The sequence below is a fragment of the Neoarius graeffei genome, chromosome 15 (genome assembly GCF_027579695.1).
Source record: "Neoarius graeffei isolate fNeoGra1 chromosome 15, fNeoGra1.pri, whole genome shotgun sequence".
NCBI lineage: Eukaryota > Metazoa > Chordata > Actinopteri > Siluriformes > Ariidae > Neoarius > Neoarius graeffei.
In genome coordinates this window covers 12,018,079-12,035,597 of record NC_083583.1, presented here as the reverse complement: position 1 = coordinate 12,035,597, position 17,519 = coordinate 12,018,079, and the positions used below count along the sequence as shown (strand labels likewise).

Here is a 17,519-nt window from a genome sequence, read left to right as displayed (position 1 = left end):
CTATAATGGATTTAATGGTGCTCTGTGGGATATTCAAAATGTGGGATATTTTTTATAACCCAACCCTGATCTATACTTCTCCACAACTTTGTCTCTGACTTGTGTGGAGGCTCCTTGGTTTTCATGTCGCTTGCTTAGTAGTGTTGCAGAGTCAGGGTCCTTCCAGAACAGGTTGATTTACACAGACATCATGTGACAGATCATGTGACACTTTGATTGCACACAGGTAGATCTTAATCAACTAATTATGTGACTTTGAAAGTGAATTTGTTGGACCAGCTCTTATTTAGCGGTTTCATACGAAAGGGGGTGAATACCTACGCACACTCCAGATTTCTGTTTTTTCATCTTCATTATTGTTTGTGTCATAATAAAAAACAGTTTGCACCTCTAAAGTTGTAGGCATGTTGTGTAAATCAAAGTGTTAACCCCCCCCAAAAAAATCCATTTTAATTCCAGCTTGTAATGCGACAAAACAGGACAAACACCAAGGGGGATGAATATGACACTGTACAACACTTGACCATTTTTGTTATTTGTGATACTAAAAAAACATCCAAGACTTACAAATAAATGTTTTGTTGGGTAAAAATAATTACGTAATTGTGAGCTTTTGCATTGTTGTCTTGGACTTGAGTCCAGACTTGAGACATTTTTACTGTTGTCTCAGACTTTTCTTGGATTCGTTGGAACTTGGATGTTGACTTGTCTCGGTCTTGGCCATTGGTCTTAACAAATGTTCTAGTTGGTTTTGACTGAGTCTACCTGCCTTTAAAAAGTACATGCTGTTTTTTTCAAGCAACTTCTCCTTCAAATCAAAATTATTGTTTAAGTGAGCTTCTTCAGAAAACAGGCATTGGTTTAACTAATTCAAAATACATCCAGAAATGGGATTGATATTAGCCACTTGGTAACCAATCATATGGGCGGCACGGTGGTGTAATGGTTAGCACTGTTACCTCACAAGAAGGTGGTTCTGGGTTTGAGCCCAGTGGCCGATGGGGGCCTTTCTGTGTGGAGTTTGTACAGTATGTTCTCCCCGTGTCTGTGTGGGTTTCCTCCAGGGGGCTCCGATTTCCCCCACAGTCCAAAGACATGTGGTTAGGTTAGCTGGCTGCTCTAAATTGTCCATAGGTGAGAGTGTGTGTGAATGGCTGAGAGGAGAAAACCACTACTGTAATCCTTCCCTAGAAACTTTGATAGCTGAAGCCATCAGAGCAGACCTGCCATCAAGCAGAACACTAAAGAAGAACCAATCATATGCCTGTCAAAACTCATTGTCACTCTCATTTGGACTTGGTCTTGACTTGGACTCAAACCTCTTTGGACTTGACTAGTCCTGGTCTTGGACGTGACAGATCTGGTCTTCCATAAAAAATAACCTGAAGTCCAAGCTATTTCTAGACTCTTCATTGAAGTCCCTGTAGTGAAGCAGGCTTTTTCATGTAACACATTATGACCATGATGAACATAACATGAAAAAGATAAAACGATGTCAGGTTCCTCTAGCCGGAGGCAGCTTTAATCTTTCTCATGGTGGATGGAGGCACTATAAAGGGCAGATTCGAGTTAGTATGCGTGCAATCACATTGTCTGAAGATGATGCTGGTTTAACAAGATCTCTTGGTCATGGTGAGATTTATGCCTGCAGACAAAGAAGAATTTTGTGAAGAAAAAACACAAACACACTTGAACTTGACCTGACTGTAAACAATAAGGTCAAGTTGAAGGCAAAAACAGACTGTTTGCTTCACCTCTCGAGGGAAATCTAACCACATGTTGCTGGTGCCATTGTAAGCTGCTTAGCTGCTGAACCTGACCCAAACCACAAGGCCATACTTGCAATCTGCACTCTCTGTGGGCACAGATACATTATCTCCCTTTCAATGGGTTTAAATGTCTCCCTGGCAATGTGCGTCAGTGAGCATGCGAGTGTACGCTGAAGAGAGAAAATGAAAAATGATACCTGACTGATTTGGGGAAGAATGTAGCTGTCGACCGGTCAGTTGAAAGGGACGAAGAGTGAATGACACGCATGAGTCATGACCTCTGCATGTGAAACACGCATATTCCTCTTTGTTACAATAAGTGCCAAGAGAATGCCTCTTTAACTCCATCCGTCCATCCATTATCTGTAGCCGCTTATCCTGTCCTACAGGTTCGCAGGCAAGCTGGAGCCTATCCCAGCTGACTACAGGCAAGAGGCGGGGTACACCCTGGACAAGTCGCCAGGTCATCGCAGGGCTGACACATAGACACAGACAACCATTCACACTCACATTCACACCTACGCTCAATTTAGAGTCACCAGTTAACCTAATCTGCATGTCTTTGGACTGTGGGGGAAACCGGAGCACCCGGAGGAAACCCACGCGGACACGGGGAGAACATGCAAACTCCACACAGAAAGGCCCTCGTCGGCCACTGGGCTCGAACCCAGAACCTTCTTGCTGTGAGGCAACCGTGCTAACCACTACACCACTGTGCCACCCCCTGCCTCTTTAACTATGTTTTAAAAATCTCATAAGGCCTGAAAAGACTTACAGAGACCAAAACAATTATAGAGCTTACTGTTAAATCTCCATGATGGTCCACTTTTGTTTTATTCAGTACTTTGGAAGTCGAGAGAGTTCAGTCAATGTGACGCGAGCAATACTAAGTGTAATTACAGTGTACAATTAGACATAGAGAGTCACATGCACTGCCCTGACAAAAAAAAAGTCATGCACTCTAATATTTCATTGGACTGTCTTTAGCTTTGATTACAGCATGTGTTTGCCGTGGCATTGTTCCGATAAACTTATGCAATGTCACAACATTTATTTTACAGCAGAGTTGTTTTAATTTTTCACCGAGATCTTGTGTTGAGGATGGGAGAGTCGAACCACTGCGTAAAGTCTTCTCTAGCATCCCAAAGACTCTCAATGGGGCTAAGGTTGGGACTCTGTGGTGGCCAATTCATGTGTGAAAATGATTCCTCATGCTTCCTGAACCACTCTTTCACAATCTGAGTCCTAATTTTATACCCTTGCCATCAGGGAAGTTAAAAAAACAAACAAAAAAACATTGATGTGATGATAACCTGGTCATTCAGTAAGTTCCGGTCATCAGCTGACTTCACATTATTGCCCCATAACATTGCTGAGCCTTGACCTGACCAACTGAAATCAACCCCAGATCAGTGCCTCCAGAGGCTTCTACAGTAGCCACTATGCATGATGGGTGCATCGCTTCATGCCAGGCTTGTAGTACTCGAGTACAGGACTCAGACTTGAGTCTGACTCATGCCCTAATTTTAAGGACTTGACTTGGACTTGAGCACTGATGACTCGGACTGGGACTTGAACTTGTGCATTAACTGCATTCGGACTTGAAAATTGGAGACGAGGACTCTGATTTTTTTGTAACATGCCATAATAATTTGGCATAAGATATTTATATTTATATCTACATTAATTTTTATACTAATTTTGTGCAAGAGAATGCACATTCACCTGTTCATACGTCATGTTGAGGAACAAACTAATGTTAATGGCGCTAAAATGCCTGGAGAGAAGACCCTAGGATTGTCCGCTTTGCTTATACAGACTTCTCGTACAGTGGGGAAAAATGTACTGCTATGTGTTCCATATGTAGAAGAACTATCGAGGAGACAATGGGGACAACCTCAAACTTCAATTGTCATTTGGTAAGACTCCATCCAGAGAAGGAAGTGACACACTATATTCATTGCTCTGCTGATAGTGGGGCTTGCTTGCTGACCGATGAATTGGCTCGTGTTAACCCTCTCTCATGTTATTTGCCCTGTTGATAGTGGGTGGGGCTTGCTGAGCAATGAACAAGCTTTTTATCTGTAGCCTATTAACTAAAATGGAGCAATCGAGCAGTAACGTTAGTCCAACACAGTAGCAGAGACGGTTTCACATAAAGGCAGCAACAGCCACCATCAAATGGTTGCAGTTGGAGTCTTGTTCTCAGACTTGACTTGATCAATAGTAGACTCGACTCAGACTTGACTCAAAATTTTCTTTAATGACTTGGACTTGGGGCGGCACGGTGGTGTAGTGGTTAGCACTGTTGCCTCACAGCAAGAAGGTCCTGGGTTCGAGCCCCGGGGCCGGCGAGGGCCTTTCTGTGTGGAGTTTGCATGTTCTCCCCGTGTCCGCGTGGGTTTCCTCCGGGTGCTCCGGTTTCCCCCACAGTCCAAAGACATGCAGGTTAGGTTAACTGGTGACTCTAAAATTGACCATAGGTGTGAATGTGAGTGTGAATGGTTGTCTGTGTCTATGTGTCAGCCCTGTGATGACCTGGCGACTTGTCCAGGGTGTACCCCGCCTTTCACCCGTAGTCAGCTGGGATAGGCTCCAGCTTGCCTGCGACCCTGTAGAAGGATAAAGCGGCTAGAGATAATGAGATGAGATGAGACTTGGATTTGACTCGGACTTGAACACTGGAGACTCGAGACTGGACTCGGACTCCAGGTTTAGTGATTCGACTACAACACTGCTTCATGCTCTTCCCTTCTTACCCTGACACACCTATCACTCAGGAATAGGGTAAATCTGGACTTATCAAAGCACAAGACCTTTTCCTATTGCTTCAGAGTCCAATCTTTATGCTCCCTAGCAAACTGAAGCCTTTTCTCCTGATTATTCTCACTAACAAGTGGTTTTCTTATGGCTACACAGCTGTTTAGTCCCAATCCTGTGAGTTCTCATCACACTGTGAGTGTGGAAATGCTTTTACTTTCACTATTAAACATAGCCGTGAATTCTACTGTCAACTTTTTTAATGATTTGACTTCACCAAGCATGTAAGTGATCTCTGATCATGGTCAGTCAGGATCTTTTTCCAACCACATTTTTTCCACCAAGTTGATGGTTCATCACTATCCTTCCAAGTTTTAATAATGCATTGGACAGTTCTTTACCAATTCCAGTCATTTCAACAATCTCCTTAATATTCTTTGCTTGATCCAGACCAATAATTTAACCTTCTAAAACAGTAACATCTTTTCCATGAGCACAGGGTACATCTTGTGACATGTTTGTTCAAGAAATGGGAAGCTACTTACTGCATCAATTAGGGTTAAAAGAATTGTTGCCAGCTGAGACACATTAATCAGTGCAGTAATTATCCAATTAAAGGCTCTTATCTTATCCATCCATTATCCTTAACCTCTTATCCTGTGCAGGGTCGCAGGAGCCTATCCCAGCTGACTATGGGCGAGAGGTGGGGTACACCCTGGACAAATTGCCAGGTCATCACAGGGCTGACGCATAGACACAAACAACCATTCACACTCACATTCACACCTACGGTCGATTTAGAGCCACCTAACCTGCATGTCTCAAGACCACACAGGGTTTAATTAAGTCAGCTATTTTTGTTGTTTGTTTGTTTTTTGTCATGAACATGACCATATTCCCTTCCTTATAGCTGCATTGAACATCTTCCACATCCTCTGGACAGCTTTTGGATCCTCTTAGTTAACATTTCCCACAGATACAATTAACCCAACCTGCATGTCTTTGGACTGTGGGGGAAACTGGAGCACCCGATGGAAACCCACACAAACACGGAGAAAACATGCAAACTCCACACAGAAAGGCCCCTGTCGGCCGCTGGGCTCAACCTGTGAGGCGACAGTGCTAACCACTACACCACTGAACACTGTTGATTCAGAAAATCACCACCATGCCACCACCGTGCCACCCTAAGGGCTCTTATGTATTTGCTTATTTAAATCCAAATGGAGACTTTTTTTTTTGGCTGGATGGTGTATACAGTGGTGCTTGAACGTTTGTGAACCCTTTAGAATTTTCTATATTTCTGCATAAATATGACCTAAAACATCATCAGATTTTCACACAAGTCCTAAAAGTAGATAAAGAGAACCTAGGTAAACAAATGAGACAAAAATATTATACTTGGTCATTTATTTATTGAGGAAAATGATCCAATATTACAGATCTGTGAGTGGCAAAAGTATGTGAACCTCTAGGATTAGCAGTTAATTTGAAGGTGAAATTAGAGTCAGGTGTTTTCAATCAATGGGATGACAATCAGGTGTGAGTGGGCACCCTGTTTTATTTAAAGAACAGGGCTCTATCAAAGTCTGATCTTCACAACACATGTTTGTGGAAGTGTATCATGGCATGAACAAAGGAGATTTCTGAGGACCTCAGAGAAAGCGTTGTTGATGCTCATCAGGCTGGAAAAGGTTACACAACCATCTCTAAAGAGTTTGGACTCCACCAATCCGCAGTCAGACAGATTGTGTACAAACGGAGGAAATTCAAGACCATTGTTACCCTCCCCAGGAGTGGTCGACCAACAAAGATCACTCAAAGAGCAAGGCATGTAATAGTCGGCGAGGTCACAAAGGACCCCAGGGTAACTTCTAAGGTGGGGTTTACATTAGACCGTATCAGCGGATCATCAGATTAACGTTTTTAAAACGATTAGTGTGCACACAGCAACACCAATACACGATTCGCCTGCACACAGCAACACCAATACACGGATACGCTCGGCTCCGCAGGCATCCTGCGCTCCAAATCACTCCGCCCTGAACAGCGAGTGCCCTCTGGAGGGTGCGCACTCCGGCCCTGCGCAGCTCACAGAGCGCGCGAGTGAAGTGCACAAGCAGTGATTCGGGACTGAGCCGCTGTGTGTGTGATCCCAGCGCATATCACTTACCACTTGCAAGTGGAAGGATGGCAAGCCTAAAGACAATCATAACTACACAATGGGCAGTATTTGCATCAGTATTTACAGTATTTTCATACTTTTATACTCTTTAATGAAAGGTGATACAAGGCAGAAGTCCGCGCCGTTTTTCAGCAGTCGCGTCACATGACCAACGCCAGCGAATCAGGAAGGTGGATGTCACAGTGACGTTGTCCAATGACGACGCCAGCTAGAGCTCAGCACAGCATATCCGCGTATCTGTGTATTCTCAATGTTTACACAGCACCGGGCCAGACACGATCTAGATTGAATACGTGGACCCTGGCGGATTCCCGTTTCCCGGCATTTCCAGGCGTTTTAATGTAAACGGACAATGCATCCGCGAAGAAAACGAGACAGATACGGTCTAATGTAAACTTGGCCTAAGCAACTGAAGGCTTCTCTCACATTGGTTAATGTTAATGTTCATGAGTCCACCATCAGGAGAACACTGAACAACAAATGGTGTGCATGGCAGGGTTGCAAGGAGAAAGCCACTGCTCTCCAAAAAGAACATTGCTACTCATCTGCAGTTTGCTAAAGATCATGTGGACAAGCTAGAAGGCTATTGGAAAAATGTTTTTGGATGGATGAGACGAAAATAGAACTTTCTGGTTTAAATGAGAAGCGTTATGTTTGGAGAAAGGAAAACACTGCATTCCAGCATAAGAACCTTATCCCATCTGTGAAACATGGTGGTGGTAGTGTCATGGTTTGGGCCTGTTTTGCTGCATCTGGGCCAGGACGGCTTGCCATCATTGATGAAACAATGAATTCTGAATTATACCAGAGAATTCTAAAGGAAAATATCAGGACATCTGTCCATGAACTGAATCTCAAGAGAAGGTGGGTCATGCAGCAAGACAACGACCCTAAGCACACAAGTCGTTCTACCAAAGAATGGTTAAAGAAGAATAAAGTTAATGTTTTGGAATGGCCAAGTCAAAGTCCTGACTTTAATCCAATCAAAATGTTGTGGAAGGACCTGAAGCAAGCAGTTCATGTGAGGAAACCCACCAACATCCCAGAGTTGAAGCTGTTCTGTATGGAGGAATGGGCTAAAATTCCTCCAAGCCAGTGTGCAGGACTGATCAACAGTTACCGGAAACGTTTAGCTGCAGTTATTGCTGCACAAGGGAGGCACACTAGATACCGAAAGCAAAGGTTCACATACTTTTGCCACTCACAGATATGTAATATTGGATCATTTTCCTCAATAAATAAATGACCAAGTATAATATTTTTGTCTCATTTGTTTACCTAGGTTCTCTTTATCTACTTTTAGGACTTGTGTGAAAATCTGATGATGTTTTAGGTCATATTTATACAGAAATATAGAAAATTCTAAAGGGTTCACAAACTTTCAAGCACCACTGTATATATTTTTAAGTATACTATAAATGTATCTGTGGGAAATGTTAACTAAGAGAATCCAAAAGCTGTCCAGAGGACAGCTCAATGCAGCTATAAGGAAGGGAATATGTTCATGTTCATGACAAAAAAACAAACAAAAATAGCTGACTTAATTAAACCCTGTGTGGACTTGAGATTTATGTCCATTGTGCAGCCACATAAGGTATCTGACAGAACCTGTTATGCTTAAAGACATTATTTGTCGAAGCACAATAATTATGGTATGCATCTCTAGGCTGGGACTAAAACACACCTGAGGCAAAGGAAGAATTCTCATGATTATCAGCTGCATACCCTTAGCAAACATGTCAGCACCTTGCCATTCAGCAGATGCTGGTGGAACTCTGTGATAACCCAACTTTGTTCCCATGAAATTAAATAAAAAATGCACTTTGTTATCCTTGGCTACTGCATGTTTCGTTAAATTATCCTCACTCATCTGCCAAATTGTATGTCAACAACACCCAGCAGAAGATTAACCATTTTCAGGTGGTGGTCCTTTGTGGAAGAAAATCTCATCTCATCTCATCTCATCTCATCTCTAGCCGCTTTATCCTGTTCTACAGGGTCGCAGGCAAGCTGGAGCCTATCCCAGCTGACTACGGGCGAAAGGCGGGGTACACCCTGGACAAGTCGCCAGGTCATCACAGGGCTGACACATAGACACAGACAACCATTCACACTCACATTCACACCTACGGTCAATTTAGAGTCACCAGTTAACCTAACCTGCATGTCTTTGGACTGTGGGGGAAACCGGAGCACCCGGAGGAAACCCACGCGGACACGGGGAGAACATGCAAACTCCGCACAGAAAGGCCCTCGCCGGCCACGGGGCTCGAACCTGGACCTTCTTGCTGTGAGGCGACAGCGCTAACCACTACACCACCGTGCCACCCCTGGAAGAAAATTATAATTAAAAAAAAAAATCTCAATGAATTTCAGCATCAGAAAGATAAACTCTGATCTCTGGTTTGTCCTTATCACTTGTTGGTTTGTCCCCAAGGGCAGAATGTTAAAGCAATAAACCCTGCAGCATCAGGTACGATAACAACGGCAAGTCCTGATCGGTTTTGATGTTTTTGGTTCGAAATCTCCCGTCGTTTTTGACTGGACAGTTTTAACAGACTAAGCACTTTCCACTGTTTGTTATCTGAGAAGAACAGCTTAGCAGATAACACAAAAAAAGGATGGAAATAACAATTGTGGTAAGAAAATAGAGCACTTTAATATGCATGTACACTTTACTTACACACCACAAGGTCGTGAGGTCTCGGAACGAATCATTGGCTATGTTCATATGCAATGATTTTCGTCAATCTGAATGAAATTCTTTCCAAATGCAGATGCTGAATGAAGTTTATCCTCCTAAACTTTGGCAGATGTCCATTGAAAATATCCATTTACATGTAAGTTGAACCAAATTTGCATGTACTCGAGGAGTTGCAGTTCACAACATTATAACAACAATGAGAAGAATATTGAGTGAACAGGAAGCTAATGTTAGTTCACTGGGTTAACCGAGCTCTCCTTCACCTTGCTTGTTTCTAACAAGTCCAAATTGTCCATCTAGCTGAGACTTACATAATTCAAATTATTCTATTCACATTCGCTGGATATGAGCAATCACACACTCTGATTGGCTACTCTACTACTAGGATATCAGCTCATATCCTTGACTTGCAAGTTTTGTTAAAGCAAAATAGAAACCTGGATGTTGGCCATATTGGTGGAGATACAAATGCGAAGTCAAGCGACATTCCATACAAAACAGTTACACGTGCCAACTCTTTGTTTTTCACTGCTTTAAGCGTTCTTTTAGCTATGCCATATCTTTGTGCTGTATATGGTTGTAGTCACAACAGTACTCGTGACCGTGGCACGTTCCGATTTTTTAGAATTCCGTCCGTTATTCGGAAAGAGAGCGAGGAAACTCTGAGGCTTAGTACAGAGAAGAGACGAGCACGGCTGAACAACATCGGCAGGGCTGATCTCATCATCATCATCATTTGCCCATATCATCGTTCCGACGGTGGGCTGCAGTGTCCACGATTTGCTTCCAAGCTGTTCTATTTTTTGTCGCTCTATATGCATCTGGCGCCGACAGCGCTGTCCACGTGACGATGTCATCCATCCATCATCTTCTTGGTCTTCCTCTTTTTCCATTTAGAAGGCCGAATAGAATGTCCTTCTCTAATGACTCAGACTGTCTTGAGACATTTTAGCCATTTCCAGCAGTTGACGATCGACTTTAGCCTCTCAGAAAACATTTTCATTTGTTTCCTTTGCTGTCCATGGTATTCTCATCATTCTTCTCAGGCACCTCATTTAAAACGCAGCAATTCTTTTCTCTTCATTCTTCCTGATTACCCAAGCTTCACAATCCTATGTTGCCACCGGCCAGACAAGTGCCTTTACCAATCTGTATTTTGTTGCTATGCTAATTCCTCTATTCTTCCATATAGTATTTAACTTTGACATTACTGCTGCTCCAAGTCCCAAACGTGCCGTTACTTCTTTGTAACAGTCTCCATCTTCTTTAATTCTGAAGCCAAGGTGTGCAAATTCAAACACCTGTTCCAATTTTGACCCCATCAATATTTATCTAACAGAGGCTAAAACCAAAACAGCTCGTGTTTGCAGTGATCATTTTATCTCAGGTGAGATTCAAAAGCTTTCTCGATAATATCATGAAAGAATTTTATTTCATGTTGCTAGAATTTTGCTATAAAATGAGCGTTCTCTTATCGTAGTTCACTCAGTCATCGTTATAATTTTAACACGTGTATTAGCATTTCGCTTCTAGGAGCGCCAGCAAAATTATATGATAGAAACAATCCAGACTGGGCTCCCAGTCAGAAAATGGGCTACGTTTCGTCCAAGGTCGGACTTGATTCTTCAGCAGCCGAACCAGATAGAACGCGATATATCTGGGTACTCGATGGTTGGTAGAAGCGTCTTATGTTCAGAAAAGTCGGACTTTTTTAAATAATATGGGTCAAAACCACACATATCTACCTTCTCTTTGTATCGAATCTTCGCTCGACCATTCAAATCGTGGTAATACTGAGAAAATTCAGCATTGTTTACAGACGCTTTCAGCGGCAGCCATCCTAGTTGCTTTGTATATCCACCATCATGGCGGATGCTCATGACGTAGCACATTTTGATCATGCGGTTGCAAGTCATCTATACTGTTTGTAGAGAAAAACAAAATGGTGACGCGTGTTGCTGAACCAACCGAGGATGAAATAAAAATGCTACTCGAAAACAAAACCCCCAAAAAATTAAAAAAAGGCAACAAAATATGGAATAAAAGTATTCGATGGTAAGAACGTATCTTTATTTTTCAAGAATTATTATTATTATAGCGTTTTTCACAAATTGCTCCTGTCATTTCGCCGGTTTGTTTACATTCTAAGCGGAAATGATTTTGTCGGACGTTTTGTATAAAGTTTTTATTTATCGAATTTGCAAAAAATAAAAATGCTCTGTTTCTCAAAATCCAGTGAATGTGGATAGAATAAAACAATTATTCCACTCAGTGCTATGCACCTCGTTGGCTATCAGCTCATGTACGACTCAATTTCATGGAATAACTGTTAAATATTTGCAGAGGACCCATCTTAGACCTCATTCAACCTCTTAAATATTTAAGAATTTAATGAAATAATTAAAATAATGAAATTTGCTTTCTTAGCCAGTATGACACCAATTTACCAAAGTTTACATCTTCCTCGTCTTTGAATCAGATAGAAATTTCATCCAGATTGACCACAATTGATTTATATTCCAATTGAGCTACTAGTCGCATTATTATGCTGCATGTAAACGTAGACATTTCTTTTTTGGTACAGAAGGATGGAGAATCTGAAATTCTCATTACATACTCTAATAAACCAAGCTGACGTTGGAAATCCAGGTGCTCATCAGACTAGCACTAAAAAGTCAGTGCACCAGAGTCTAACATGATAGATGTATCCTTTATCCCAAACAAAATGCATGAAGTATATTCACTAATGAATTCAGTCTAATGAATTCAATGTTGTAAGCATTTCTGCTTATCACTCAGTGATATTTCTGTTTTTCATATTCAATATTCATAAAACACAACACTGTGTTTGGAGAATAGAGAATGATTTTAACAATTACTGTAAGTGGCGAAACAAAAATATTGTGCAGTTTGACACTTTGCTGAGGGCACTACTTAGTAAATTACTTAATAAATTACAGTTTCATATAATCAAGCATTTGAGAAAATGTGGGTTTGCAAAACTAGACACACTTTTGACGTAACCTTTTTTAGCATTTTTTTAAATATATTTTCTTTTTGTCATAAAATTACAAAACATCAAATATACAATATATACACAATTTCCTCAGTTTATACTCCACTTGTTTGTCTGGAGAAGCTGCACATTTTACATTTGTAGACAGTTTATTGAGAGGCCCATGGTCATATGTTCGAAATTTCCATGAGTTTCCTGTCCATGGCTTGCCTATCACCATTCATTTTTAAAGGGATCTCTACTTCCGATCTCTTCTTTTTATGATTTTTTTGCCTCTGACAGCATATATATGCAGTCAGTGACACCACTATGAGGAGAAGTCCCAGACACGTGGTGCTAAGGGCAATAAGTAACAGCTTGCAGGGGAAGAGTTCGTTATACTCTGGCCTCTGGGCGAGTCTGTTTGGTGGCCTGACCTCCTCGATCCCGATATCTGCCTCTCTGGTCAGGAGGCTCTGAACGTATGTCTCATTGCTGATGGTCTCATTGACGAACAAGTTGACCATAACAGTGGAGTGGAGTGGTTCAGGTTGGCCATGGTCACTGACTTTGACCAGGAGGCTGTACAGACCCCGGTCACTCAAGACTTTCTTGAGGGTGATGTTTCCTGTATCCGGGTCGATGTCAAATGAGCCTGGTTCACCACCCCGACGCTTGATGATGCTGTAAGCAATGACAGCATTCATGCCAGTGTCCCTGTCCACAGCATAGACCTCTGTGATGGATGTTCCTGGGAGTGTACTGGGAAGAACCAGCAAGTAGGACTGGTTGGACTGGGGAAACAGCACCATTGGTGGGTTGTCATTGACATCCAGGAGCAAAATAGTAACCATGGTGACAGAGGACAGAGCAGGCTTACCCCCATCCACAGCTTCAATCCAGAGATAGTACGTTCCTTGCTGCTCCCTGTCTAGTGGGGTCTTTGCTCTCAATGCCCCCCGTCCTGTGTCAATGACAAATATGTCACTTCCATTGATGATTGATAGTGCCACCCAGCCATTTTCCCCAGCATCTGGATCTGTGACGGACAGCACTCCGATCTCCCCAAATCCTGGGAAGTTCTCTGGGATGAAGAAGGTGAAATCTTTGTTGATGAAATGAGGAGTATTGTCGTTGCGGTCCAGCACTGTGATTGAAACTGTGGCAATTGACTCCTTCCTTGGCGTGCCACAGTCAACTGCTCGGACTATAAACCGGTAGGTCTCTTTCTCCTCTCTGTCAAGAGATGTGATCAAGGTCAAGATCCCAGTCAACCGATCAAGGTGGAAGATTGGGGGAGCATCTGACCCAAGAAGATAGAGTACCTCACCCCTGTTACCACTGTCTTCATCAGTGGCCTGAAGTTTAGTAAGAAATGTTTCTGGAGCATTGTTCTCCTCAATCTTGATGTCAATAACAGACTGCTTAAATATGGGTGCATTGTCATTATCATCCAACATTTGCACCTTCACCTGTGTCTCAACAAGCACACCATCAGTGTTTCTGACCACCACAGTGAGTTCATAATGTTTCTGCTCTTCATAATCCAACTGATCAGTAGTCTCCAGCAAGTACTCATTTTTCAAATTTTTATATGGCAAGAGCCTGAAGGGTCCAGACCCTTGCAAAAAGCATGTCGTCTTCTTCCTTGGGTTGGCATTCTTGATGGTGAAGAAAGCAATAGGTGTAAAGGGTGGCTCTGATTCACTCAGAGAAACCACACCATCTTTCTCTGAAGCAATGTAACGGAGTATGATGGCTGGGGGTCCCAAAACTTGTTTAACAACCTTCACAGTGACGGTAGCAATATCAGGTATGCAAGCTGGCCCGTTAGCCAGCACAACCAGCTTGTGCAACTTTCCAGTGTCAGAATCAATCTTTTCAGCTAGCTTGATGACCCCTGTGATCTCATCCAAACGAAACAGGTTCCTAGTTTCTCGGGTGACCCGTTTACTGAAAGCGTAAGTAATTTGAGCATTGATACCCTGATCTGGGTCAAAGGCATAGAGACGGGCCAACGGTGAGCCCTTTGTGGTGTTTTCAGAAACTGTCACATTCACTTGAGTCTCGCTGAATTTGGGGCAATTGTCATTTACATCTGTGATGATAATTCTAAGCGTGGCAGTGCCCAAAAATGGTGGAGAGCCTCCATCCTCAGCGATGAAGTCAGTTATGTATTCCGCTTGTGTTTCCCTGTCCAGAGGCCCAGTAATGATCAGGAAAGGTGTCAACTCTCCCCCTTCATTTTGCTCAACATCCAGTGTGAAAACTCCAAAGTCATTGGCCAGCCAGTATGTCTGGACCCCATAAATGCCTATGTCTGGGTCTACAGCAGGTTGCTCTACCACAAACCGAGCATTGACCGGTGCATTTTCCGGCACAGACACGCTGATCTCATCCACTGGGAAATATGGCTTGTTGTCATTAATATCTTCAATGACGATTTTGACCTTAACCAGCTGGAAGTACTGCTGTGGCAGAATAATTATGTCCAGAGAGATAGTGCATCCTTGTCCCTCGTAGGAATCTGCACATAGAGTCTCTCGGTCAATCTCCAAAGCAGACGTGTATAGCTCCCCGGTTGTATCACTTAGATTAACATACTGAGAGCCACTCTGCCTTAACTCCAGATGGAACAAACGAGGGGGGACGACAGAGAAATCCAACGTTAAATCTTCTCCAATAGATGCGATGAGAATCCCCTTGGGTAAGCCTTCCTTTATCTTATAGACAAGATGGCTGAACTTTGAAAAGCAGGATAGAGGACTTGTGTACAGTAGGAGAATCCAAAAACCCTACAATGAACAGAAAAAAGGTACACTTTAATAAGAGAAAGAGGTTCATGTCTCAAAAAGATGAGGTTTGTATGAATTCTAAGAAGTGTATCATCCAGAGGAGGTGCAGGACGAAAGATAGTACAGGAGTAATCGTGAACCGTCGTACTATCTTGGCGCTCGTGACTGACAGGTAAATAATTTAGAAATGTAATATGTTTGTCAGCTACAGGTAGGTTAGCTAGGTTATCCAGTGCTTCTTATAGTCATCTATTCGATCTGATTTAATTAAGAATAGTTACAAATAGGCTTTCAAGCAGGAAACGGTATAGTCCTGCATTTCTATCACTGAGTCTTAAAATAATGATGATACTGTACATACAGTACTATAACATACAGTATATACTAAGTCAAGTATTTTCTTCAACATTTCTAAGGAATTTCATTAAGGTTTTCAGATTAATAGTAAGTATATGGTTGTTGCAATAATGAATTTTTAAAAAAATCATTAAAAATCTGATTTCAGATTAATAGTAAATATACAATCATTGTAATAATTAATAAAAAAATTAATATATTTAAAAAATCTGATTTCAGATTAATAGTAAGTATACAATTGTTGCAGTAATTAATTAAAAATATATATTTGTTTAAAAAATCTGATTTCAGATTAATAATAAGTATGCAATTGTAGTAGTAATTAAAATATTTTTAAAATCTGATTTCAGATTAATAGTAAGTATACAATTGTTGCAATAATTAACTAAAAATTAATAATAAAAAATCTGATTTCAGATTAATAATAAGTATGCAATCGTAGTAGTAATTAATTAAAATATTTTTAAAATCTGATTTCAGATTAATAGTAAGTATACAATTGTTGCAATAATTAACTAAAAATTAATAATTAAAAAAAATCTGGTTTCAGATTAATAGTAAGTATACAATTGTTGCAATAACAGGCTCCACGCACATAGAAACAGGCTGATCGAGTTGTTAAAACACAGTTGAGGTTTTAGGTTCCATCTCAGTGGTTGCACCCTGGACAAAAACTAAAAGTGACAGGAAAGAATGACAGATATGTAGAAAAGCACTGACAGTTTATGTGAGATTAATAATTAAACGAATGCATTATAGGTAAAATCCCAAATCCTAAATCCTTGGGGGAAAAAAATTATGCATAACTATCCAAAAAAACAAAACAACAAAAACCCTTGAAATCAGTTTCACAGACCCATGCCTATTTAGGTTCAAGTTCATTTTTAAATAGCTAATTCAGTCCTAGATTATGTTAATCGATATAAATATCTTGGTCATATCATTGATAGTCATCTTAATGATGAAGAGGATATGAAAAGTAAACAGAGAGCTTTATACGGTCGAGGTAATTTACTTGCCAGAAAATTTTACTTTTGTTCAAATGCCGTTAAGGTCAAGTTATTCTCATCATATTGTAACAACATTTACTTATGAACTCTATGGGTAAATTATCGTGTTAATTACAGAAATATCGTATGTGTTGCCTTCAATAATGTCCTTAGGGGCCTACTGAATTATAACCGCAGAAGCAGTGCTAGTCAGATGTTTGTTAGTAATGGCATTAGGAATTACTAAGAACTGCTATCTATAGTCTTAAAAAACGGCTTGAATATTCTGAGAACTTTTTTATTCATTCTGATATTTGTCGCGAGTCAAAATTAGTCACAAAATGGAAAAACCTGTTGTATGCTGGTCATCATATATGTCTTAACTATTCTGCTGTGATTTTTATACTGGTTTTTTTTTTTAATTATTATTACAGATGCTGGCCTATCATGGTGCAAGTCATGTGTTCTGTTTTAATTTTTATTTGATAGATTTTATATATTTTTTATGCAATTTGATATATTTTATAATATTATGGACTATACGTTGTCTGCATGTCTGAGATAAATTAATAAATAAAATAAATAAAAATTCCATAAAGCATTCTTTTAGAAAACAAACTTACCCAGAACTTTCCTTCCCTAACGAGGCAGGAACCTCTGCGTATGTTGCACATGTTTCCCAGCCGGTGCTTTATTCCAGAGGGATTATTTCTCCAGAACTGAACATGCGCATGATGCGCGCGGAACACATCCGTCACCTTCAGCGCTTCACGCGCGTCTGAGCCGCTCCGAATCCGGCCATTCATCTCCCTCACAGAACCACGGCAAGGACACGCCTACTTGCATGTTAATCACGCTCTGGCTTTGACCAATGAGCTCGCTATCCAGCCCTCTCATTTGCATAGTTAAACGAGCCAATCGGGACGTTGTGCGCGCGCGCGCGCGCGCGCCAGTCCAGTCCAGTC

At 41.3% G+C, this 17,519-nt stretch overlaps 1 protein-coding gene across 1 annotated transcript; it reads right to left on the bottom strand.

Moving 5' to 3' along the window:
- Positions 1–9,348: 9,348 nt before the first annotated feature.
- Positions 9,349–17,321, bottom strand: LOC132899164 (protocadherin-20). The gene is made up of 2 exons (XM_060940855.1): positions 17,178–17,321; positions 9,349–15,208 (listed from the first exon to the last, which is right to left on the bottom strand). Exons 1-2 carry the CDS (start codon positions 17,226–17,228, stop codon positions 12,602–12,604), a joined length of 2,658 nt encoding a protein of 885 aa, XP_060796838.1. The 5' UTR covers positions 17,229–17,321; the 3' UTR covers positions 9,349–12,601.
- Between the last annotated feature and the right edge of the window lie 198 nt (positions 17,322–17,519).